The sequence below is a fragment of the Venustampulla echinocandica genome (assembly GCF_003357145.1).
Source record: "Venustampulla echinocandica strain BP 5553 chromosome Unknown scaffold_5, whole genome shotgun sequence".
Taxonomy (NCBI): domain Eukaryota; kingdom Fungi; phylum Ascomycota; class Leotiomycetes; order Helotiales; family Pleuroascaceae; genus Venustampulla; species Venustampulla echinocandica.
In genome coordinates this window covers 679,046-702,957 of record NW_022474210.1, presented here as the reverse complement: position 1 = coordinate 702,957, position 23,912 = coordinate 679,046, and the positions used below count along the sequence as shown (strand labels likewise).

At 47.2% G+C, this 23,912-nt stretch overlaps 10 protein-coding genes across 10 annotated transcripts; 3 read left to right on the top strand and 7 right to left on the bottom strand.

Annotated features, from left to right (window-relative positions):
• Positions 1 to 305: 305 nt before the first annotated feature.
• On the top strand, positions 306 to 2,644 carry BP5553_07152 (uncharacterized protein; the record flags this gene model as incomplete). The annotated part of the gene is made up of 9 exons (XM_032015775.1): positions 306 to 454; positions 514 to 574; positions 622 to 1,176; positions 1,226 to 1,279; positions 1,338 to 1,516; positions 1,563 to 1,747; positions 1,799 to 2,239; positions 2,325 to 2,404; positions 2,486 to 2,644. The coding sequence occupies 9 exons, from the start codon at positions 306 to 308 to the stop codon at positions 2,642 to 2,644; spliced, it is 1,863 nt and encodes a 620-aa protein (XP_031868044.1).
• An 864-nt stretch (positions 2,645 to 3,508) lies between these two features.
• Positions 3,509 to 4,177, bottom strand: BP5553_07151 (uncharacterized protein; the record flags this gene model as incomplete). The annotated part of the gene is made up of 1 exon (XM_032015774.1): positions 3,509 to 4,177. The coding sequence occupies one exon, from the start codon at positions 4,175 to 4,177 to the stop codon at positions 3,509 to 3,511; it is 669 nt and encodes a 222-aa protein (XP_031868043.1).
• Positions 4,178 to 4,861: 684 nt separating this feature from the next.
• Positions 4,862 to 5,824, top strand: BP5553_07150 (uncharacterized protein; the record flags this gene model as incomplete). Its single annotated transcript, XM_032015773.1, has 2 exons — positions 4,862 to 5,053; positions 5,450 to 5,824. 2 exons carry the CDS (start codon positions 4,862 to 4,864, stop codon positions 5,822 to 5,824), a joined length of 567 nt encoding a protein of 188 aa, XP_031868042.1.
• Positions 5,825 to 6,746: 922 nt separating this feature from the next.
• On the bottom strand, positions 6,747 to 7,799 carry BP5553_07149 (Endoglucanase II; the record flags this gene model as incomplete). Its single annotated transcript, XM_032015772.1, has 5 exons — positions 6,747 to 6,842; positions 6,999 to 7,196; positions 7,260 to 7,459; positions 7,512 to 7,657; positions 7,711 to 7,799. 5 exons carry the CDS (start codon positions 7,797 to 7,799, stop codon positions 6,747 to 6,749), a joined length of 729 nt encoding a protein of 242 aa, XP_031868041.1.
• A 2,005-nt stretch (positions 7,800 to 9,804) lies between these two features.
• Positions 9,805 to 11,565, bottom strand: BP5553_07148 (uncharacterized protein; the record flags this gene model as incomplete). Its single annotated transcript, XM_032015771.1, has 4 exons — positions 9,805 to 10,741; positions 10,797 to 11,134; positions 11,371 to 11,472; positions 11,533 to 11,565. The coding sequence occupies 4 exons, from the start codon at positions 11,563 to 11,565 to the stop codon at positions 9,805 to 9,807; spliced, it is 1,410 nt and encodes a 469-aa protein (XP_031868040.1).
• Positions 11,566 to 12,988: 1,423 nt separating this feature from the next.
• Positions 12,989 to 13,805, bottom strand: BP5553_07147 (uncharacterized protein; the record flags this gene model as incomplete). The annotated part of the gene is made up of 2 exons (XM_032015770.1): positions 12,989 to 13,153; positions 13,413 to 13,805. The coding sequence occupies 2 exons, from the start codon at positions 13,803 to 13,805 to the stop codon at positions 12,989 to 12,991; spliced, it is 558 nt and encodes a 185-aa protein (XP_031868039.1).
• Positions 13,806 to 15,252: 1,447 nt separating this feature from the next.
• On the top strand, positions 15,253 to 16,442 carry BP5553_07146 (Derlin; the record flags this gene model as incomplete). The annotated part of the gene is made up of 4 exons (XM_032015769.1): positions 15,253 to 15,296; positions 15,353 to 15,531; positions 15,585 to 15,682; positions 15,999 to 16,442. 4 exons carry the CDS (start codon positions 15,253 to 15,255, stop codon positions 16,440 to 16,442), a joined length of 765 nt encoding a protein of 254 aa, XP_031868038.1.
• A 617-nt stretch (positions 16,443 to 17,059) lies between these two features.
• On the bottom strand, positions 17,060 to 18,666 carry BP5553_07145 (Centromere binding protein CBF5; the record flags this gene model as incomplete). Its single annotated transcript, XM_032015768.1, has 4 exons — positions 17,060 to 17,595; positions 17,649 to 18,280; positions 18,330 to 18,486; positions 18,555 to 18,666. The coding sequence occupies 4 exons, from the start codon at positions 18,664 to 18,666 to the stop codon at positions 17,060 to 17,062; spliced, it is 1,437 nt and encodes a 478-aa protein (XP_031868037.1).
• Positions 18,667 to 19,181: 515 nt separating this feature from the next.
• On the bottom strand, positions 19,182 to 20,637 carry BP5553_07144 (Uncharacterized protein; the record flags this gene model as incomplete). The annotated part of the gene is made up of 3 exons (XM_032015767.1): positions 19,182 to 20,092; positions 20,140 to 20,232; positions 20,289 to 20,637. 3 exons carry the CDS (start codon positions 20,635 to 20,637, stop codon positions 19,182 to 19,184), a joined length of 1,353 nt encoding a protein of 450 aa, XP_031868036.1.
• A 613-nt stretch (positions 20,638 to 21,250) lies between these two features.
• On the bottom strand, positions 21,251 to 23,912 carry BP5553_07143 (uncharacterized protein; the record flags this gene model as incomplete). Its single annotated transcript, XM_032015766.1, has 8 exons — positions 21,251 to 21,485; positions 21,552 to 21,748; positions 21,818 to 21,984; positions 22,207 to 22,267; positions 22,328 to 22,439; positions 22,492 to 22,676; positions 22,725 to 22,907; positions 22,995 to 23,912. 8 exons carry the CDS (start codon positions 23,910 to 23,912, stop codon positions 21,251 to 21,253), a joined length of 2,058 nt encoding a protein of 685 aa, XP_031868035.1.

Below are 23,912 nucleotides of genomic sequence, written 5' to 3'. Positions count from 1 at the left end.
AGTTGGTAGTTACTGGGTTGATATTTTGGACGTAGGATTTTCTTACTGTTAGTTACTAAGTTGATGACTGAGGCGTAGCAGGATTGTTGGTTTTTGGTGGTTGCCTTATAGATTGTGGCTATAGGTTATGTTGTTCCTACGGGCTGAAATGACAGCTATCTTCAAGAATCTCAAAATAGGTGGTTGTTACTCTACGATATTATCAAGGGTTTAAAAGAATATAAAGATGTGAAAGGTAACTCTGCTAATTTTTTCGAGCATTTTCTCACTTGGTCATTTTCGTAAACTTTGCCATGTTCTTGAAAATGAGAGCTCTTGATGTCGCCGCGTTGGCGTTGTGCTACATGGGAACGGCGGTCAATGCTATCAGTCTCAACGTCAAGGCAATTGAACCCACGGCTGCTGGTCAACTTGGCGTGAATCTCGTTGAACCAATCCCATCTGCCAATGCCCTGTAAGTTATAATGCAAATTGCAAAGCCCACTTTGGCATCTACTGATGGTTGTTTCAAAGTATTGGGAAAATCGGCAAAAATACAGAATACCTCACTGACATCGGCGGCACCACAACATCTGTAAGTACAATATCAACTCGAACATGAAAAGATCTAACGGCTCGCAGTGGAAAGGACCTGATAAAAGCTTCATTACAAAGACGACAGCTACAGTCACTAATACCGTGGGCGCTGTCGCAGCTATCACTAAAGAAGCCTCCGTTATCGTAACACAGGATACAAACGACAACTTCAGCATCCTTCTCGGGCCCGCGCTGCGCGCGAAGCTCATCGAGGTCGCAAAAACCATCCCCGCATGCGGCGCCATAAAACGCGCCGCATCCTGTGGCTATACGGCCTTCACGGAAGCCGTCGCGCAGTTCGGGCCTATTGGGGAAATTGCTGAGATCGAAAATGCCATGCCCGCGGGCCGACTCGTCATTCCTGCAAACGATATTGCGCAGCTCATTGCGCTGTTTAGGACCGGTGCAGCGGCTTCGGTCTCGCCTGCTGCGGCAGTTGGAGGTGGGACGTTGGGGTTGCTATATCTTCTGTATGATCAGTGGAATAGTAATAAGGAAATCCCCCCAGCAATAGATGTGCCAAATAGTGTTGCGGGCACGACAAAGACCTCGGCGAGCTCGTCTTCGACGTCGGCGGCGTGTCCGGGACCTACGGATCAGGTGAGAATCCCGTGAGCAATGATCGAGGAAGAGTGCTGACTAAATGAAGCCTAATTGTCCAGATGATAATTGTAAGGGTGACGACAACAAGAAATGTACAGTGGTAAATCATATAAACACCCTTCCTCTTTCTTACTCCGCCCTGCTTACCATATCTCCAGGGAGAACAAAAAGACTGCAAATGCACCGGTATAGACGTTGATATCTCCACAGACTTCGCCACAGAATGGAACAACATCCGATCAGTTGTCGAGCAAATCACTCTCAGCACAGAAAGCCGACCCGTGCCTATATGTACTGAAAGCAACAAAGTCGGGCTCGAAACTAAGTTGTGGAAAGCGTATGTTTCCTCCTGGAAGTAATAGGCATCAGCTGACAATTTCAAGCATCGTCACAAATGTGTGCGCCTCCAAGCCCCTCAGCGCAGACATTGACGCCATCATGACCGCCAAAGACGTCGGCTTCCCGGGTTATGACGGCTGGACCTTCGCCGTCACCTGGAGGTACCACCAAGGCGACTGCGTGTTCGGCTGCGAGGAGATGTTTAACGGTTTTCTGGACAGCACTCAATGTAAGCATCATCCTCCCTACCACCGTCTGCACCGGCTGACGTTAATTCCAGGCTCCTCTGATTCTCATACCTTCTCTGGCTCTGGCAATAATACAGAAGGCTGCGGAACTGCTAGCTTTATTGTCAACCAGCCCATCGTAGCTCCCAAGCCTACCCACACCCCCGACCCGCCAACACCTGTCGGGCCGGCTCTGGGCGTCCCGACTTGCGGCGGCGGGCTGTCCTTCCAACAGTCTGATGCGGCTGATTCGGCGAATAAGTTCTGCGAGCAGCTTGCCAAGGACAAGTCGTGGGCTAAGGGCCCGCAGGACATAAGGTTCCCGAAAGTCAAGATTTATAATAAAGATGGAACGGTGAATCCTGACCAGCAGTTCGTTCTGGTCGTGAGTCCGAATGCCGCCTGGTGTCCGAAGGATTTGACGCTTGATATGCTGGCGAACACGATGAAAGTTGATCGCTGTGTGGCTAATATAATGATTGGAGTTGATGGATGTAAGTGTTCACTTTTTCTGGGTTTATAGAGAGACTATTTTGCATCTTCTTTCTCTTATGATTAAAAGGCTGATATTGTGGATAGGTGCCCCATTTGTTGCGCCAAAAAATGGAAAGTTTTTAAAGACCAGCGGGATAAGTTATGAGGATTGTATACAATGGCAGGTTAGTGTATTTGGGGCCTAAGTAAGTATATCTATATAGGGACCTAGGGGTCTCCAGCAAAAGCCAACCGAGGACTTGTAGGAGCTAAAACGGAATCCCCTTACCACCAAAGCGTCGGGTGTCCGTTCTTGGCTCCCTCTTAGTCTTATGGGTGCCAATTTTGGTTCTCGTCAGGGTGGAGAGTTGGGCTGTCTAAGAAAGGTTAAGGAGGTCTCCTCGAAAGGACCAAAATCGGCTTAGCAAGAACCTTTAATAAGTGTGACAGGGAAATTAGAACGGATGCTGTCATGGTATCTTGATAGGCTTAAAGAGATGGCTGTATTGTAGGTAGTAGGACATGCAAAGTTCTATGTATAAATGAAATGGAAATTGTAGCTGATTCGCGAGGGCGGCTAGAAGAGGTCCCCCTTAAGAATAATCCTGCTGACTCACGAGCGTGCTCAGGACTCAAGGCTCATCTTAGGTTAGAGCAGCGATTTCTCAGGTCCAAAGATGGAAGTGGGCTTTAGTGAGGTCAAAATTCGGCGCAGATTATTTCGAGTTTCGCTAGTGGGGTGGCTTGAGAAAAGGGGGTTGCAAGGTAATAAACGAGATACTGTATGACTCTCAAAGCCTACTACGTTGCCCTTAGAATGACTTGGAACAAATAATGCTTAGTGGATAGTAGGGGTGGTGTATCCATACCTAGTATTAGCTAGGTTGAACTATTTGGGAATTCATTTGTTATTGTAAACACACTCGTTTAGTATTTAGCTAGCTAGGTCTTTATACTTATCAAAAAAAAAGGTCGTTAACTGCTACGATCTGTCTCTTATACACATCTAGATGTGTATAAGAGACAGGTCTTTATACTTATCAAAAAAAAAGGTCGTTAACTGCCTACGATCTAGTATCTCTTAGTCTGCTATCAGCGTGCTATCCTGATTTCTGCCGTGGCCTTAATAAATGCATCTGTAAGGATCTTCCGTCATATTTTCACTGTCTTAAGGTATATTTCAATGTATGAAAGAGTGTTGAAACTTACATTACTTTAACGTGGAATCATGGAAATGCAATTTCGCCTTGCTTAGTTTACAAAAGCCCGAGCAGGCTTATTCGTTAGATTCAGCGATCATTTGGCAAAGAGGGCGACTTTAGATTTGAGAGCTGAAAAATACGAGAGAGGGAGAGAGAGAGTTTATTGACATTAATATTCTTCATCAGGCTTTCTCTCTTCAGGCATATCAAATGTTTATCCTCATGCAAGATATCCCCGCCATTTTGGTAAGCCCTTAGAATTTCAGAGTTCCGTTCCTTCACGTTACTGACCATGAGGTCAATGGCATCGGTGGCATACTCCTCCAGGCGTTTCTCGTTAGCTTCTTTTGCCTCCTCCTGAATTTCGTGGAGACGCTTAAGCCAGTATATCCATCTCCATGGTGTAAATCCCGTTGGTGATCGCTTCCCGAGCTCTGATTCGATGAACATCCGGCCACCCTGGCCAATCGTGCTTGGGCAATCATTCCATGAGACATCCGAGAGTTGAATGAGATTGTGACTGGCCTCCTTGATCCACGAACAGGCAGCTGGCAATAATTGTGCAATGTCAAGACTCGAGATGCTTCGATGTGTATCTTCATCATCCGGCTTCTCTGTGGTGCGAAGGTCTCGTCCATCCTCAAAAGTAGAGCGGAATAGGACGAGGGCAATCTGGCACAATCCATCCTTGCTAATACGGACTGACGCCAGCTTAGCTAAAAAGGACGCAAAGTTGAGGCGCTGGACGCCCGACATGGACGCGCAATTGTTGATCCAGAAGTCGGTCATGTCAGTGACCAAGAAGGGCAGGTCATTCCATAGCGTGCCGTTGACTGTTCGTGCGATATCGATCCCCTACAACCCAGACACAGGCCTGGTCAACGGCCCCAGTCCCTGAATGCGGAGGATATCGAGGACCAGGCGATCGTGGCCAGACGTTTCATAAGACGTATGTCGACTGAGCTGGTAGTAGATGTGCCACAGGGAATGAAGGTAGCCTTCAAGGGAGTCCACCCCATCCCCCAGGTTACAGTATCGTTCGCTGACGATCGAGGTTCGATTATAGAAGGCTGCTCCCCGGAGTTCCTCAAATTCCCCCCGAGCGACGCATTCACGCACATCCTGCTAATCTAAAGCGGCGCGGTCTAGCATGGTGAGCTCGGGAGGGCCTTTTGGCGAGGGGCTCAGCAGGGCATCACGGAGATGGTGCATCTTGATATGGCGGTGATGTTGGTAAATGGATTAGTCGGGTGTAGTAATAAGAATGAAAGAGAAAGGAAGGCACCTACCTATGGACATGGCTTTAAACAGGTACGATTGAAAGGGGGCGCCTCGCTAATTCCTAGCCATGCACGTGCTCCCAATGATCAGCATATTGCAACATTACTCTATATGTCCTTGATACTTTCGCATTTTATTTCTTGTTCTATCGAAGTCGCAATGCCGTTGCCACCACCGTCACCGCGGCCACCTCACCAAGGTGCATTACGGGAGGATTTACTCGTGCTTCGCCACATTTTTGATCTCAATCTTGGCCGACAAGCACCAGACCCCATGTTCCTGGGAGAGAACTTGCCGGACTCTTTCATTAAAGACTTGCTGATAGTCGGTCTTGATGTGGAGAATGCTAAGGTGATCCATCTTACAAGCAATTCACAAATTCAAGTCGGCCTCTCTATACTCGATACTCGACATTTGCAAATAAGTATCCAAGATACGTGTATCGAGAACGGGTCGCATGTCTTACTTGATAGGACCCAAAAAGGGATTCCAAAAAACAACACGGAATGTTTGTTATGGTCAATCTAAGCATATTGTACTCGAAGATCTTAACAACGAGCTCCAAAGCTTAGTCTCGGGTCGAGATTTTATTCTTGTCGTTCACGGTGGAAAATTCGATCTTCGCTTTTTCAAGCCGCCAAGGTAGAGCTCTCTCCTCTCTACGTTTTGGATACACAAAACGCCGCTCAACATCCATTGGATCTTACTTTTCGGCATTCACTAGAAGGTATACTCAACCTGTTGCAGTGTCCAACTGGAAATGGAATATTTCACGTTGCTAGTAACGATGCCAACTTCACCGTCCGCGCTTTACTACTCATTGCTACTGTCGATGCTATGGCAGCCAACCAATCACTTTTGGAGCCTGCTCAAAAGAGTCTTCTCTCGGGTTGCGAAACTATTGGTAGAGGACCAATACCTCTAAGTGATCGTCAGAAAGACGACAATGAACGCCGGGAAAGAGAGCAAAATAGGAAAATAAAAGCCCTCGAGAAGAGGTATGCGAAGAGGGAAGAGATGCGGAAGAAATACAGAGATAGCGATCTGGAGGCTCAGAAATATGCGGAGAGGCAAGCGAAGCGAGAGAAAGAAAAGGAGGGCAATTCGAAGGCTCCTGTATAAGAAAGGGCAAGAATCATTTGGACAAGTTCTAAACGGACACAAGATTCGGTCTGATTCAAGGTTGGAAGCAGATTGGCACACCAAACTTTCGGGCCGAGACGTAAAGGGAGGCATGGTTCTCTGCCAAATACTTGTTTTCCCAACGTGGTATCGAGAAAGGTCTGGATTTCTGCAAGGCTTGGACCAAGAGATCATGCCTTGAGGATGACTACTCCATGCGGATACCACAACAATACCCAGGAAGGAAAGCTGGCCGTAATTCTTCGAGAAGGAGTTGGCCATACCACGGAGCGGCTGCATGTGTTGAGAGAGTGCGGGTAAGGAAACAGAGCATATGGGGATGCTCGAAAGCGGGATACTGAGAATGGAGTCGAAAATGTCAGTCTCCATCTACTAATTGTCGGCTTTATCCTATTGCAAAGTTTAGATTGAGCGAGAGAACTCCATTATTCGTACATACTGCATGCGGCACAACTAAAATATTCGACCTCGGATTATTTCGGGCTCTGTTATACAGCATTTTCACATTTCTCTCCATTCTTCTAACCTTGTCGTCGACGGCTTATAACTCGTATATCCCAAATTAGCTATACTTTAGTAATCTTTAGAGCTAGTTTATAAATAAAATAATCCTAAAAGTACTTGGTAGTTAAATGGGACATTAGCCACTAGTTCATTAATCCAAATTACTAACATTCGCAGTTTGCGGAGGCTTGAGACTGTTTCAAACAATGGCATGTTTGGTGTATGCATCTCAATAATATATTTGGGGGGGTTTATTTTTGTATATAAGTACATATATACATATATACATATATGCAAGTATGCATTTATTCATTCATCATTCACACATCCCAATCGGCGACTCCAACCGAACCGTAAAACCGTCTCAGAACTTCTCAAAGTACAGTTACGTACTGAATTATCCAGTCCAAACGGCGGGACCTGGGATAATGTACTTGGTGATGGTCTGGTAGATGTTGATGAGAATTCCGGGGTCGTTAGCACTGTATGCGCCCTATTAGAGATTGGGGTGGTTAGCATTATCTTTCTCTCGAGATATAACCTTTTATAACTACTGGGATACATAAGGTTGAGGTTTCAAGCTCAAGGGTATCCCGGAACCCATGGGAGTCATTTGAAACAGAAAACAAAGCGGCTGAGGTAAACTTACTGGGAATGACACTCCAGGAGGATTGGCAGTTCCGCTTCCGGTGAGGTTGATCTGGAAGCAGGTCATATAAAATTGAGCACCACCTGCAGAGCCAGCAGAGTGGAGGGCAATAGCCTCAGCTCTGACGAGATAATCGCCTGGTGCTAAGCTAGCTGGTACCTTGACGGACTTCTTCCCACAGTTGCTATTGAGAGAGTCCTAGGAATAGTCAGTATAAACCCTAGAGGATTAAATACTCAGTTGGCGGGTAGGAATCCATACCGTTCCCCACTTCTTGGTTGCCGTGTCGTATCCTTCCTCAGCAATCTTGAACCATTTGCCGGATCCTGGATCTGATGCGGAGCTTGAGACCTTGGACATATATATCATGACTGGTCCGAAATGGTTTCCTCCGATGGCCTCGTTCTTGCAGTTTCGGTCGCCGGGCTGTGCGTGCATCTCAACGGTAATTTCTCCACCAGCTGCCAGAGGCTGTTAGATGTAAATTCGGGATTTGGTCAGATGAGTACGTACCTGGTACTGAGCAGACGCCGGTGACTGGCTTGGTGCCAGCATTGCATCTGATGTCGTTGGAGGAGACGCTAGTTACGGGGCTATTGCTAAGAGGCATGCGAGCACAGGTGCTAACTTGGTCCTTTCTGCGCAAAATCAACATCCATCTGCATATAATGTTTGGAGTACCGGAAAATAAAGCCGCGGGGAGAATGCATACCCATCAACCCATAAGTCTTGGAATATAGAGTGACCAACAACAGAAGTAGCACAGACCAAAAGACCCACAGCGGTTACAAAAGACTTCATGATGAAAATTTGAGCCTGGAAAGATAGATATTGAACAGAGGTGAGGAGGCCAAGATAAGAAAGGCGGGCGCCTGGGGATACTTATGGGATTTCCGGCGACTCTATCACCAGGTCCAAAAGATTTCAGTTCATGGCGCATTTCGTAAATGTGGGGTGCATATATCTGGGGTATTGAAGAGAGCCACTCGTTGAATGAAATTGATGAGGTTTGTACAATTGCCTGAATCTGAAACGGGGCGCGGCCCGGCTCTTATGAATTAAACAATTTATGGTTAAAACGGAGAGTAAGCACATTGGTCATAAAGATATGAAATGGACCTTATATGATGATCATATGATATTAAATTTCGGTATTTCTTCATTGAAGTTCCTTGATTCCCCGCTTGTTGACATAAAGAGCGGATCAACAGCGCCATGCCCGTCATATAAATGAAGGGTGGATCGTTTGGGCCGCAATAATAATCCAAAAGTAGGTATTTCGGAACACTGAGCCGTAACAATTCTAGACCTTTCCAGAGCGGTTGTCTGTATATACGATAGGTTCCCATTACTGAATGCGATCAAACCTGGTGGCATTATTGCAATGAAGCAGATTCGCATTGCGGGCGGAAAACGAAAATGAAGATATAAACGGTAATAATTCGTGTTTGAACCAACGCTAAACAGACTATTCATTACAGCGAGTCCCATCTTGAAGACTCGGAGTATGTTTGCGACCTTTTCCGCATTTCATGTCTGATGTTGAGCAAGGACGAAGGCGCAGTCCAAGAGGATCCGAAACCCGAAGGAAATGAACTCCACAGTGCCCCAACCGAAGTGCGCGGGAAGCTACCGGTAGGCAATAAACAAGTCTCGAACCGTTTCAGGGATCTTTTCCTTTCCAAGGGTCCGCATGTGTAGACCGGTATTTTCAGTAACTTGCTTTCCTGCGCATTGTCTATCGCGCGTCAATTGAAGCTATTCCCGCTTGCCTTTATTGTCGCCGCCTCCGTCGTCAAAGTATCGCCTGTGCCCTGGTATGGCGCATTATAGCTAGGGATAATGTACCTTGTAAGGAATCTACTTCCTCCTGCCATATCTTCTATATACTGACCTTAATTGAAACTATTCGTTCCGTCCCGTCTGTCTGCAAATATGCCGTTTTTAATCTCACTAAACCTCAATTCAATCAAAGCGCAGTGGGTGGGCAAAGTGTAATGAGGGATAACAATTTATTAAATAGAATGTTCTACTTTCTGTGGAACATTAATAAGAAAGGAATAGCTTACGAGGCTTCCACAACTTTCTTCGTGGCGCTTTTTGGTGCTTTCCTACCTATGTATGTACGTACTACGCAACTGGGTATATCGCGAGATCAAAATATGTGCTCTCAACTTCTGAGTATAATTTGACATCGTAACGAAAAGCTGCTACCTATCATGGCTCCTTCCAGAATCTTGACGGAGAGAGAGGTGGAGATGAGCCCGTTTAGAAGGCTGGGTCGCCAGGGCTGCCCGGATGGCCACCGGGACTGGAGAGACCGCACTCGCTGGTCCTTCCGGCCAGCTTAAGAAACCCATCCATGAGTTGGAAGGTCGAGTCTCGGAGGCAACGGAAGGTATAACGGGAAATATGGAGAATCGCGAATGATGCCTTGGGTTTGCGGGAGAAAAACATCCTTGATTACTATTCCGACGGCGTTTAAGTTCTCTTGTTGCTTTCCCCCTTTACTCCGAAGTATAGGCCGTACATTTCTTCCATCTCTTCACTATTCTGCAGAGAAAATTTGTAGGCTAGGAACTCTCGACATAAGCTGGGTCTTCATTCCATCATATGTATAAAGTTTGTGTACATGTCAACAACCAGACTCTTACTTCCAGTATCCTGCTTGCTTAAAACTTCCGCTCCGCACCTTCGAACTCCTGGCACCCATACGATTTCCCCGAAAACGCCATGCTGCAATACAAAACAAAATTCATCAAGACGTATTCAATTCCCCGATGGCAACCCCCCTCTGTTGAATTGTTTACCAAAATGAACTCCTGGGCCGAGGGGAGATGTGATCACTCCTTCGGCCGAAAGTTCTGGCCGTGAATTCAGATTGGTATTTATCTGGGACTGCTGAGGCGGAGGTAGGATGATGATCCGGTGGAGGTAGGTTGGCTTGTGGTTCTTGGGCGAAACCTTGAGTAACCAAGGTAGGCTTCGCAACTCGATCGGGAGATATCAGGGCTGGCTCTTCAACCGCACGGTTTTGAGCGTGACTGTAGTTTCCTGAATTGGGAGATGGCTGATGGTTCATTAAGGAGGGAGAGATAGACGGCGTTGATGTTGCTGGCGGTTGAACTGGTTCACCACGAGCTAAATAAGTCGGGCTCCGATAATCACCCTCATTGTCCGACTCGCTGCTAGAAAATGCTGGAGGGTATTTTGGATAATTTGGCGAGACAGCAGGATGCCCATCGTTCGATTCCGACATGCCATTGTCAAGATCTGGAGTCGTTAAAGCAGTCGAGGGCGAAGCTTCCGTATTCTTTGATTGGATGCTTGTATCCGTAGCGGCAGAAGAAGGCTCTGAGATAAGTCTTGCTTGTGGGCGAATCGAGGTGTCGACCACAAGAAGTTCTTTCTCCCCACGACCCAAAATTCCATACACATTTACCTCGCCTTGATTGATCCCTAGCACCGTACTCGTACCGGCATATACCACTTCTTCTTCAGATCCACATCGATTGGCAATAACGACGATGATTTCCCCGATCGTTTCTGCTCTGATTACCGGTTCCAGTCTCGATAACCAGTACGATAAAGTTTCCATGTCTGGTTCTTGAGGTGCCCTTGAGAAGGTCGTAATATCCTCACGAGTGAGCCAGGCCATCGATAGAACCACCAGATTCGACTCCCTGTGGAGGATGTGATACGCAAACTCCCAGGCGTTCCATGGCGCTTCGAATTTATAGGGACTTGAGCATTTTGTTAGTGACATTCCGATTTTCCCTGGCTTCAAGGAAGGAGTACTTTAAATCCATACAAATCCCCATAGCAACGTTGCCAAGATCGTCTATCGTCCCGCTATAGAATCCAGATCCTTCAAGTGCCCATGTTTCATCCGTATAGTAAAGGAAAGACTTCCGATAATTGGCCACAGTTTCACCGTCCGGGTTGACTGTGATGGCCGAGTTGTAGTACTCTGGCCCCGCTGGCCATTTCGGGCTCACGTCCACCTTTTCAGGATAACCCGCAGTAACAAAACAATTGTACTTCAACGCTGTGGTGCGCGCCCATAGGGAGGTAATTCCAGCAGCGGCTGGCTCAAGGAAGGGTGAAATGTGCTGTAGTGAGCGGAAGTTGTATCCCTATGCATATTGCATTAGCAAGTGCTTTCTGAAATATTGCGCACGTTTATCCACTGCACATGCCGGCCCACTGCGCAAAGCAGGTGAAAGTTGAAGATGCCCAGTAAACCGCACTGCCCCCCAACTACAGCATTGGGCGCAATGCTAACAGTAGCCATCCCTGAGGCAATCAATCAAGACAGGGCCGAGCTGGAGGGGAGATGTTTTAAGGGAAACAATGTCGAATCAAGACGTACTGTAAAGCAAAGCTCTGGCAAAACCAATAAGTCTAAGTCTTTGGGATTAGCTCTACTGAGCACGGCGTCCGCTCGATTGAGGTTGTTGTCGACATCTCCAACCTGCACAAGTCAGCATTGGTCTGTTTGAGTAGGTTGTACAAAGTAGAGGTCAAGACGCACTTGAGGCGCAAACTGAAGACAGGCAATCCTCATCTTCGCATAGCATTCCCACGCCCCAATCCAATATGCGATCAACCTCTGTACGAAGGTACCAGTACTCGGACGTACTTCGCACTTTGGAGGTGTCCCGACAGAGTGGGAGCGAATGCCACGAGGGCAGAAACCAACTTATAGCCCCAGGAAGGAATGCTGGGTTCTGCTGCGCCGCCAAAGGGCTCCGTGCACAAGATAGGCTGGGCACCTGGTTCCAGGGCATACCACTGGCTTGATGTCAAGTTTCTGGGCGTAATGGGCGTGCTGTGGTTAGTTGCAACTAGCAACTGTGGTTCTGTGATGAGGCGCAATAGCGTGGTGATGTTGGGCCGTACAGCGGCGCTTGGGACTATCATTGGGTGGTAGGGTCCCTTGCGGGCGCTTACACGCATAAGAGAGCGACGGCCAATCCACGCCACTTATCTGGCAAACCCCGCGACAAGCGACTGAAAAGAAACAGCCACGAAGTATGTCTCACTGGATGGCAGAATTCATTAATTAAAGTTTCCTTTGAAGACAAAGTTTATTTAAATATGAATTTTATGCTTCGTTCGTACGTACGTAGCACGTAGTACTGGTACAAGTACTAAGTACGTACGAATATACCCCGATTTCGTAACGCAACTCGCTCGCCCCGAGAAAAGTCAAGTCTGTTTCTCTGGTTACATTGCTTCATCACAATGCTACAACTTTCCTCTTTGCGTTGACCTGTAGGTATTACTGTACACACGACAAACTTCGGCTCAGGCCTCCACACCAACATCTCTGTACCCAAGAGGCACGGCTGTGCTTTTCCGCTTTGAACTTACATAGCCGTTGAATAATGGCGCTTTCCACACACCCTCAGGACACACCTGAAGTCCTGAAGCGCTCTCGTTGGACCTGCACCCACAGTTGTATGCCGGTAGATCTTGTTGGCTTGCCTCAACGCTAGACGTTATGGCTTGCATGCGTGTACAACCTGACGTATCTAAGGAGTAGGTATATGCGTAGATCGGACCTTCGTTTTTATCTTGACCTTGCAACGAGCCTTAGCCATAAATCCCCACTATCAAGTTGGAGTACCACGCCCGCATTTTTCATTGTTCGTCTGTTGGCCATCTGCAGGGCCTTGCTGCGCCAGTTTCCCCCTATCTGGGTGCACCTACCTAGCTGCTGGGTTGTAAGAGTTTTGAAGACATCGGCGCGGGAAGGTCTGTAGAAATCGTGTCCTGAAGCAACCGCGCTTCCACGACCAAAGTCCTCCCTAACGTTCTTCCCTGACTTGCCAAGTAAGCTCCATTCCATCGCCGAGTATAGCTACCAGCCCACCACAAATTGTAACCATTGCTCTCATATCATACCATAACTCGCTCTCCAGTAATCTTCACATCCAGTAGATGCCTCCATATTTTGAGTAGCTACTTTCTGGTAGCACAAGTGTTCACTCGAGTGGCTTTGCCAACTCCAACCACTCGGTAGACGGACCCGTGGGCCAGGACCCGGTGGTCCACATGGGCTCTGAAACTTTGTCTGCTTTCTCAATCCTGGTGACCCGATCTTCAGGGTCCCCTAGCCAAGTCTCTAGCATAGTCGGGTCTTGCTTCTCCTATTATATAGTCATATTAATCACCATTTTCAACAAAATTGGGAGCTATGGGAGTCTCAAGAGAGCCGCGAGATATAGCTCAGGCTATGCCCTCGCTAAAATTTATCCAAGATGGTTTAAATTTTACATAGATTTGATTTGCTAAATCTGGAAAATCAGAGTGTGTTTGGAAATCAAAATCAGATGGATATTCATACCATTCACTCACGGCTCTCAGTTTGATAGAAGAGGGGAAATATCACAAAAGAAATCGACTTACTTGCAGTGCTTCCTCCTCGTCCAAATCCATGATAAAGCGGACTGCTTCGGGCAATAGAACAACGACCTCATTCTCATTAATAACCCTTTGAACCTCTAGGCCTTGAAAGCTGATGGGCTGACTGAGTCCGGTCGTCCATTCCGTTCGAACGAAACGAACCAATTCCTGCTCGAAATGAGATTTGCGTTGTTCCATCGGATTTTCGATTATAATAATCAGGGCGTGACACAGAGGTTTGATATTGAAGTACTTAATTTGGTGGTTGGCATTCAAGCAGACGTCCCCGGTACCAGGGGCGATCTTCTCTGCCGGGTCATCCTCGGCAAAGCCTTTATCTTTTGCAGCATCAATAGCATCGAGTAGTATCTTATGTAGCTTAAGAACGTCTTGCATTGTAGGTCTCGCGCCATCACTACGCGATGTCTCGATAAATTTAGCGAAGAGGGGGCCAAATTCGATGTCTGTGGTGTGGATATCGCGATGCGACCAAATTCCTGTCAATAGAGTCAGTAATTCCCTGGTATGGGAGAGGTCTCGAGAGTAAGTGGGTGCAAATAGGCTCGCTGGGGTTATAAAGGTGGCACTGCCACAAATATTGAATTGTCCAACCAGGTTTAATTTTTCGAACCGGGCTTGATTTTCTAAGTTTTAAGAAATTCAATTTTCTTTTGACAACTGCTACTGACGAGCGACAATCTCTAGAGCGGCCCGGCGAGTTATGTTCGTTTCTTAAAGGCAAACTCGCAGCTTTTTGTGAAGACCGGTCAAATAAAGGATAGAAAAAGTAGCTGACCAAATATGTACTCACATAAAGGGATACCCCAAGCGTTGGAATCGGTGCCATAGATCGCTGTTGCCTTGTTACAAACGTCTTGGAGTTGCTCAACTCGGTATACAGGGTAGCTGAATTTGGTTGCGTATTCTGGAAGTGGAAGATCAACTTTTAGGTTGCGAGATGTGCCGAAGAAGTGCTCCCGAAATTGACTCTCTCTCTCTCTTGTCGGAGCCGGCGTAGGAAGTCAGCATCGCTCCAGAGACGCTTCTCCTATATCTTCCTATCGACGGTTGGCGGGGTGATTTCATCACTCTTGATCTTTGCGTCACGAGTGGTAGCCATGGGTCTAGTGAGGTGGAGATATGTTTTGTCTTCTGTGGTTTGCGAATCGGAATAGCTGGAATAGTTCGTGAATCGTGGCCGAGTAGGAGGGGAGCTGTTAATACAGAAACGACGAGTTGTAAAAAGGATGAATTTTGGGGCTTTTCTTTATAATGGTGCTAAAAATGTGGAACCGTAGTTTGTATGGTGCGCAACCTAAATTACAGTGTCGCTATACGCACTGTAGTAAACTGCTGCCTATACATCGCAACCTTAACTTACTAATTGCTGAATTGAAGCTATTCCCCTGTTCAATATTGCTCACCTGTTTCCTACCTATACCTTTCCCACCTTCGCTTTGCCCTTACTCACCTTAACTCACACAGTATTGCAATAAGCAGCCCTACTCGCATTTTTGAACAAGAACAGATTTCGTTCAAGTTAGGATTCAGGTTTGACCAGATGTTAGACTGTGTTGTGTTGTTGTCGGGGTACTATTCGCAGGTCCCGCCGCGATCGGCGGTCGGAACTCGGAGGTTGGTAGCTGACGAGGTCTTCTTTGCACCTAGCCGTTTTGGGGTAGGCCCGAGCTAACAGCCGAAGAACACCTCACATCTTTCAAAACCTGCGTCCTTCAAGCTTCAACCTCCAGACCTGTTCTCCAACTCCAAGCCCACCTTGTGTGAGGTTCCAAACCCTTTACATCAACTTCAAAATCACCGGGTGTTTATCCTCACCGCAATCATGTCGGCTGTGGAATATTTCAAACAAGCTCCGCCCATCATAAGGTAAGCTTCCTGCTCGTTTCCTGGTTTGCATCTTTGCTGATGCTGATGCAGCTTAGGACCATTGCTGCCTCGGCCTTCACCCTCTCCATCCTAGTATACACAGGCGTCGTTCCTGGATACTATGTTGTATTCTACCCCCAAACTTTATTATGGCTACCGCCTCAGCTATGGCGATTGGTCACCTCCTTCCTGATAACAGGACCTCAACTATCGATCCTTTTCGACACATACTTTTGTGGGTTTCTCGCCGATATGAAAACGCAAAGTTTTGTACTGACTTAGGTGTAGTATACACGTATGGAGCGAAGCTGGAAAGATCATCGCCGAAGTTCACCAAACCTGGAGAATTTTTCACATACATCGTCTTTGTGATGTTGACCATTGTGGTAAGCTACTTTATTCTCCCCTTTTCAGTTGATTCCCTTTCCACACCTCTTATTACTGCCCGGGTAGTGCAATGCACTCAGCTATCGCGGTTCCTGAAAATGAGGAAGATTACCCCTGCACTTCGATCTGGCCCGTCATTCGCAAAAATACATAGGGCTAGGTCGGGGTGTGGGCATGGTGGGATGTTCTTGAGAATAAACTCGTGTCGATTCACCCACTTCGCTCGAGTGGTTGTAGCTCCCTACATATCATCGCGTGAATCGTTTATGGCTATTCGCCAGGTGTCCGGTTTGAATCTGATCTGACACTTATTAGGGATTGAATCACTTCATCACAGGCACAACTGTCTTCACATCAGGACTGATTATGGCATTCATTTACACATCATCTCAAGATGACCGAGGGACCATGGCCACCCTTTACATCATAACGATTCCCGCACAATGGCTCCCACTTGCCATGATCCTCATAACATTTTTGATGAGCGGCAAGACAGCGGCGCTGGTGTCCCTGACTGGTCTCATCGCTGCCCATCTTCACGACTTTTTAACACGGCTGTGGCCTACTTTCGGCGGTGGTAGAAACCTGCTTCCCACCCCGGGTTTCGTCAGAAGGATGTTCGAGACGAAGACTGCGTCTGTAACTCATAAGAGTTATGGAACGGCTTTTGCTCAGCCCCAGGGGCAAGGGTCTTCTAGTGGTCCATTACCGGAATCGTGGAAGAGCCGGGGCTCTGGGCACCGACTCGGAGGAACCTGAGTCCAATTGTTACTGTATTATATGATGATCATACCCGGAGGATTAGGTCGGCGTTAAATGAAATTTGTGTGCTGCCGTGTTCTACATCTCGCTTGCCTTTATGCCGTGACGCGCTTCACTCAGTATGAGTTCCCGTGAAATTAGCATCCGGAGTAAGCTATGCAATAACTAGTATGTCTAAGCATGGCATATTTCAAGTCAGGCGCGTATCCGCTGTAAAATGCAGTTGTAGAAATGTAGCATGCTAGATTGCCGAGTATATACTCTACCTTCAGGGTAGTTGGGCATCTCTCTCTGGAAGCACCACATCTCCCACACCAAGCGACCGACAGCATACGATGGTTAGTTGCATGGCATATGACGGCGGAATATCATATCGCCACACGCGGATACTCAACATCACAGAGGGCAAATATAGCGTATCGACGCACAACCGAAGATCTGATGAGATGTATTGAGAAAACCCTCACATAACTCCACTTTTACCGTACCTACAAATATCCTGCAGCAAGTACCTTACTGTATGATACAAAATAACAACGCCAGACCAGAGTGTGAAACAAAATGCCAGACTGCAAATCCTCAACCGCCCACTATCTGGAAGGAAATCAGACAGATTACTCGCTATCACTCTCTTCCTTCTTTCCCTTCTTCTTCTCTTTCTTCTCCTTCTTCAGTCTTTTTCTCTCGGCCTTCTCCTCTGCTGTCTCGCCCTCATGTCTCTTCCTCTTCTTGTCACTCTCTTCTGCTCCGTTGGTGATGATTGATGTGTCAGCATCGACGGCTGGGATGGCCGGTGCAGACAGAACATCCTCCTTGGAAGTGACCTCAGCAACTGGAGCAGCGCCTCCCTCAAGAGGAGCGTTAAAATCTTGATACTCGGTGTTCCACTTGGCTGGCGTGGCTTCGTTTGGTCGGCCGTATTTGTCGAGTTTTCCATCAGCCTTCATCTTCTTCTTCTCCAGAGCGACGGGACCGAGTCCCCATCTTCGGGGGTAGAGGTCACGCTCCATGATACAACGCTTGACCTTGGCAACGACGCCATGATCGCAGGTTGACAGTTCGACGGTGGACATTTGAGCGATGCCGAGGGCAATTGCTTCACCCTTTGTGGTCATGAGGACAACCTCCTCGTGGACTTCGATACCGGCCTCTGTTACAATTATTAGCCACTGCAACTCGTTCATTGTTGATGAAAACACTTACCATATCTGAGCAATCCTGGAATCATCAACTTGGCACCATAACACACAGCATTGACTGCGCTGTCCTTGACGACAATTCGCTTGTATGTGGTGAGAAGAGTCTCCAATGGGGAGATGACCTTCCTCAGATACGACTCATCCCGGGTGTTATCCTGCATCCACTGTGCATCCAGGACATCATGTAGTGTGACCATATCCGTACCCTCCTCCATTGCTCCACTCCTCACTCGGCGCAGTTCCTGCATATGTGCTCCAACACCAAGCAACAGCCCAAGATGCACACAAAGCGTACGGATATACGTGCCGGCCTCACAGCTGACCCAGAAGACGCCCAAGTGTCGGTCATTATCGAACTCATACAGTTTGCTCTCGTGGATTGTCCGGATACGCAATTGACGCTTAACAGCCGAGATCAGAGGAGGTCGCTGGAACAGGGCACCAGTCAAAGTCTCCAGAGCGCGCGCAAACTGAGCTTCCCCGCCAGGAAGTTTATCGTGCATTCGGATAACACACACATACTCCTTTCCGGCTCCTTGTTGCGACTTCACAAGTCTTGTTGCGCGGTCAATGCAGACGATCAGGCATCCTGTCACCTTGGGATCAAGGGTACCACTGTGTCCGGTTTTCTCGACTCTAATTCACGAGTTAATATTGGATATTTAGATATTGGAAGACCTTGTACCTTAACATGCGCTTCACCCATGCGACAACTTCGTGACTGGAGGGGTTGGAGGGCTTGTCGAGGTTGATCACACCAGAGCTGATGTATGATTTGAGGTCCCGCTTGAGTGGCGTACATCCATTTGGAATCGGTGTGAAGTGGCCGGTGCGAACAAGTACTATTACCGTTCGTTAGCTTTGTCTTCTTCCGCTTCGCACTGAATTGAGAATTTATCTGCAAGCGTACAATTGTTATAGTTCTTGAGGAGCAATGGCCAGTCGCTGGTGTCGACAGCGGGGGTGGTGGATTCTGGCTTGATGGTATAATCCACCTCTTTTGAGGCCGCTACTAAGGCCATCTTGACGGCTGGGAGTTAACAGTTATATTCTGTACTGTTTGTCCCTCGGATTTTGTCGTGCGCGTGGTTGGCGAGTTGTTGGAGTTGAATTTCGCATGGACTCGAAATCTTCGAGAGCTCTGCTTTAATTTTTACCGAAGCTAAAATTCGTGGAGGACCAAGATGCGCTAGCGCTGTTTGGAGCGTAGCGGAGATATCACGTGTAGAAACCCCCTTTGCGAAAATACCAACGTTGAAGTCCCTTGGACCAAATTCCCTATCCTTTTGTATATCCTTTCTTTCGATGTTCCATCATCATTGAAACTCATAAAGCACCTCGGCGCCAGAACTTGCTCAAAGAACGGATCGGGACCAAATTCAACCAGTACGAGCGAGTATCACCAGCAGCATTTTCGACAAATCGATATCGTCTTATTGCGACCCACTGCATACAGAACGAGGGTTGTTGGATCGTGCGGCCTGGGATTAGATAGTCAAGATAACCAACGTTGCATTCTTTACATCTTCCAACAAAATCAGTATATTTTTAACAACTTCCACCCTGATCCGAACGCTCTCGCTAGAGTAAATAATCCAGTGGCAACGGCGTACAATACTCCACAGAACCAGATCAGCCCTTTGTAATTACCACCACCATGCCCACCCAGAATCATACCAGACACAGGAATACCAGCCAGAGTCGCAAACGAAACAAGTCCGTACGCGGTCCCATATCTCGTCCCGTAATCTTCAGTGCGGCAGAGCTGCGATACACAGACCGGTGTCAAACTGTATGCAGTTCCACTGAAAACCCCAAAAAGAATAGAAAACATTGTGATAGCGACTACACTATCTCCTGCAAACATCCACAACGCCAGTATTAAGAGTGTGCACCCCAAACTACTTAAAATCATTACATTGAATCTTCCCCACCGATCTGCAATGATCCCTGGAAGCCCCCGTCCTATCACTGAAGCAGCATTAAGTATGGCGAGCAGTTGGTAAGAAAATGCCGGGTCAACTCCGTGGGCCAAGGCATATGTTGTAATGAAGGAGGGAGGAACCAGAACAGCCAGGTCGATGACAAAGATTGCTGCAATTGTTAAGGTGAAGCGTTTGTCTGTGAATCCTTGAAAATCAAACCCGGTTTTTTTTGCTGTATTTGAAGGCAGTCTGGTAGACATAAGAGCAACAGCAACAGCGCTAAAACCAACGCAGATGAATGCAATAATGCGGATAGTCCATGAGTATCCCACCCGTGGAATTAGAGTTTGAATCAGAATGGGGAAAATGATTCCTCCAATTCCTCCAACCGTAGTGGCAAGTCCTGTTGCAAGTCCTCGACGGGCAGAAAACCAGTGTCCAATGGTGGCGATAGTCGAGGTCCAAATCAGAGAAGCAGACAATCCTCCAAGAACAGAGAAACCTAGCATAAACTGGTAGTATTCTAAATGGGAATTAGTAATGGCAGAACCTATAGTTCTGAAAGTTTACCTTCACAGCTAGCTAGGACTATCAGGGATGCCAAAAATCCTATGGATCCTGGTATAATAAGAACCTTCAGACCATAGGAATCAAATATTGGACCTATATTTGGGATTGGATTATCATTTCGAAAGAACACTAGGTGGAAAAAAACCCACCAGCCTGCAGACCTCCAAAGAAAAAGAGAAATGCAAACACGCTGAATATCCACCCGATTTCCGATTCGGTATATTCTTTCAGCTGATTGGAGAGCAGATATGCTTGCAGCGAGCCGATAGAATTGAGCAATCCAGATGGAGGTAGCAAAGCACACCAGGCGCCAAATAATACCGAATACGCTTTCCACCCACCCTCCGGATATGCTTCGAATGCGTTTGTGGTATGATCGGTCTCGGAATCTTCAACCGTCATTGAACACATTACGGCACTGCCTTCCGTAGGCAACTCTCCACTGCAGAAAGCCACTGCAGGAGTACATAATTGATCCGCAGTGGTATGCGAAGCCATTTTGGAAGTTAATGAGAGCATATGAATTTAAAATGTTGTACGAAGTACCTCTGTAGATATTTCAATTCGTTGTCCAATTAGGATTGAGGTATGCTTAGTCACGTATGTCCTCCGAGGGCTTAGCGTTTGGCAAGGATTGTTGTCTGGCCTACCGAGATAGGTTAAGGCTACTAATAAGCTGAGCTGCTCTCCGGGTTGAGGATCATGGGGTGTTTCCTGGGGCTGGCCTCTTTTTGGATTTTGTTTTGAATTCTTTTTACATCCTATATATTTTTATTCTAGGCCTTCCTTCGCTTGCCTCGCTAACGAATCGAATATTGCCGTGCGGCTTCACCGATATGACCACCTTTAATGGTCTCTTTCGGATTTGGCGAGGTTATTTACCTGGAATTAACACTAAGTACTACGGTTGCTGATCTGAAATTCCTGGCCTTGAGTTGAACCGAATTTGATGTGGCCATTACCCACAGAAGTATTCACAATAATGCTGTTGACTTTAGAATGTAAGATTTTCGTAGCTGTTATCAAGAGGAGTGCACCCACTTTTTTCGAATTGTCTACCGAAGTTCGAGTCTAATCGAATAAAATAATTTAATTTCAGCCGACAAAGGTATCAGCGATCCAGTTCATTATGATACCAAGGTCTCCTTCCGGCGTATTCCTCTCCCGGAGCAACCATCGGCACCGGGACATGGTCCTTGAACACCTCCATCCCCGGCGGGCCTTGGTCTTGTTCCTTGTTTTTCACTTTACTATCACCAGCAAGAACAGGGACAATAACACCGCATTCCCAATTGCGGCAGTTAAGCTTAGGCTCTTTAGTCGACTTGTCTTTAACTAGACGCCCCCTTCAAGAAATCACATTGTCAGCCCCAGTGGCAATACGGTGTTGGTCATGGAAGCTATCAACCTACCAAGCACTTTCCGACAAATTTGCGCTGCCCACGTACGCCCAAGCTACCCCACTACGTGGAGCTTCATGCGGTCGCACGAATATCATTTTGCTGTGCATCAACATACCCTCCCTAAGACTTTTGCAATCGCGCATAAGCGATCGTGGAAATTCGTCGGAATTATACCACTTCGCATTAAAGCAGATAGTGCCTGCGGACTAAGAGATCATTAGTTATCCGTAGTTGAAACGGTCAGCGTAATTAAACACCGCGTGGTGGAAACTCACCCGTACACCGCCCCTGCTGCTTGCAACGGTCTCCCGGACCGGGAAATAGACTCGACAATTTTGTTTCAAGTCTTCCAAAAGCTTACGTTCGGTGAGCGACTCGGTATTAATTTGGCCTCGAGGAGGCTTATTGTATCGCCATGAATACTCCGTCATGCCATCGTCCCCTATCAAATTCAACCAATTAGTTTATGATTATGTCTCTTTGACCGCAATATCTAGAATAAGAATAACTCTGCAGTGTGCTCGTATTTCGGTACATCATCTCGAGTATGGGACACTTGGAGAGTTCCAATCTTGCCAACTCAGCAAATGATGGAGCACAGCGATCATCGCAATTGCATTTCAAAAGATGCTGGAGGAAGGTGAGAAAGGAATATTTCGTTTACCTTGCAGTGCTAAGAACATTGACTTCATAAAACTATTGTTAAGATTACCAAGTGAGGCGGTCTAGATCGACGAGAGTAAGCGGGTGATCGGGACGATGTTGCGCAGGAACGACCAACATACCAGGAAATCAGCACTCAAGGCCTGCCCGGTATGAAGGCCAAGTTTTCGAACTGCAGTACCGAGACCACAGAATCCAGTGCGTTTCCAATCTGATCCACGGTGGGATCCTCCACTACAATGTAGTTAGGCAATTTGTTGAACCCGTCACTGGCTAGCAGACTTACATTGAATGAACAAATGCCAAATGCGCGGTGCGAGAGAAATCGAACTTTTTAATGCTGTTAATCGTTGCTTGACCGAGGCCCATTTTCTCCAGAAAGTATATAAGCTCCGTACCAAAGAGAGTAAGATCGCTGTCTTCGGTTACTTTGCCGTTGGGAAGCCTGGGAAGATCGATCAAAAAGCAAACCTTTTATCGTCAGCTACCATAAGACAACCACTTTTTAATCCTGCTTACATTCTCCATTACACCCGTCTCTCCCCAGTCATAGGGTACAAGATTCGCACTGGGGATGACGATGCGTAGGTGTGTGGGGTGCGCCAAGAGTTGCAGTTTCGAATGCATACAGTTGACATTCCCGTCCATTGGGGGGAAGCAGAACTTGTAGTTGCTCGGAGCACCCGAACGCATATTATCTTTCTATTGGCAGTTAGAAATCTATCAACAAATTTGTGTTTGATGCTACGTCAGTCCGCGACAATGACACAGTATATTTTGAGAACCTACGTCGGCTTCCTCTTTTGCTTGAAGTACCCATATGACCTTGGTCTTGTCATCTAGTTTCGTTTGCACCCATTCTGGATCTACCTGAAAAGCGCTCAGCACAGCGAGTTCGAGGTCCGATTTCTGGAGAACTTCTTCTATCTTGATATCATTGCCCTTGCGAGGATACCCATATGCCCATGTCTTCTTCACTACGCCATCGGGATACTGAATGCTAGAAATGGTTTTTTTGTCCCTATGCGACGAAGCATCTAATGGTTTCGTTTGGTGACTCTTGTCTGGAGAGGTATGCTGGTGTGCTTCTGCGTTTTTCTGAGAGCTTAAAGTGTTGCTGGAAGCTGAAGGATGAACTGCAGCTACCTTGCTAATCTGCTCTTGTTCCTTGACGAGAGATGGAGTTCGCAAGGCTTCGGCGATTGGTACTCTTCCCTTCCGAACAGAGGATTCTGGTGATCCGGATGCTTTTCTCTTCCTCGACAGCTCAGGTTTTGTAGAATCACCGGCCTCCGTTTGCTGTAACCTCTGCTTGGCCCTCGCTATGCGTTCTTCCTCCATTTGCTTGCGGTCTAGTAACCCTAGGATTCCACCACCTGTTGGAGGTTCGCTACGTACTGGAATGGACTGCTCGAACGTGGCAGAACCAAGAGCCATGCTTTTGTTTTGCGATTCCCCATTCTTCTGTTGTTCATTTTCGGTCAGGTCAACGGTGTTGAGCCCATTCGGCTTAATGTCGGCTTTTCTTTGGAGCTTGCTTGGGGATGGGATACTCCTGGTTACCACAGGCGCATCGAGATCATCTTCCTCCTCATCGCTGACAAGGTCTATGACTTCATTCAAACCTCTTTTGGTGGGTGGTGAGGACTCCTGTAACGAAAGTGCAATGGCTCTGTTTAATTCCTCGTCGCTGTCAACATCCGACAT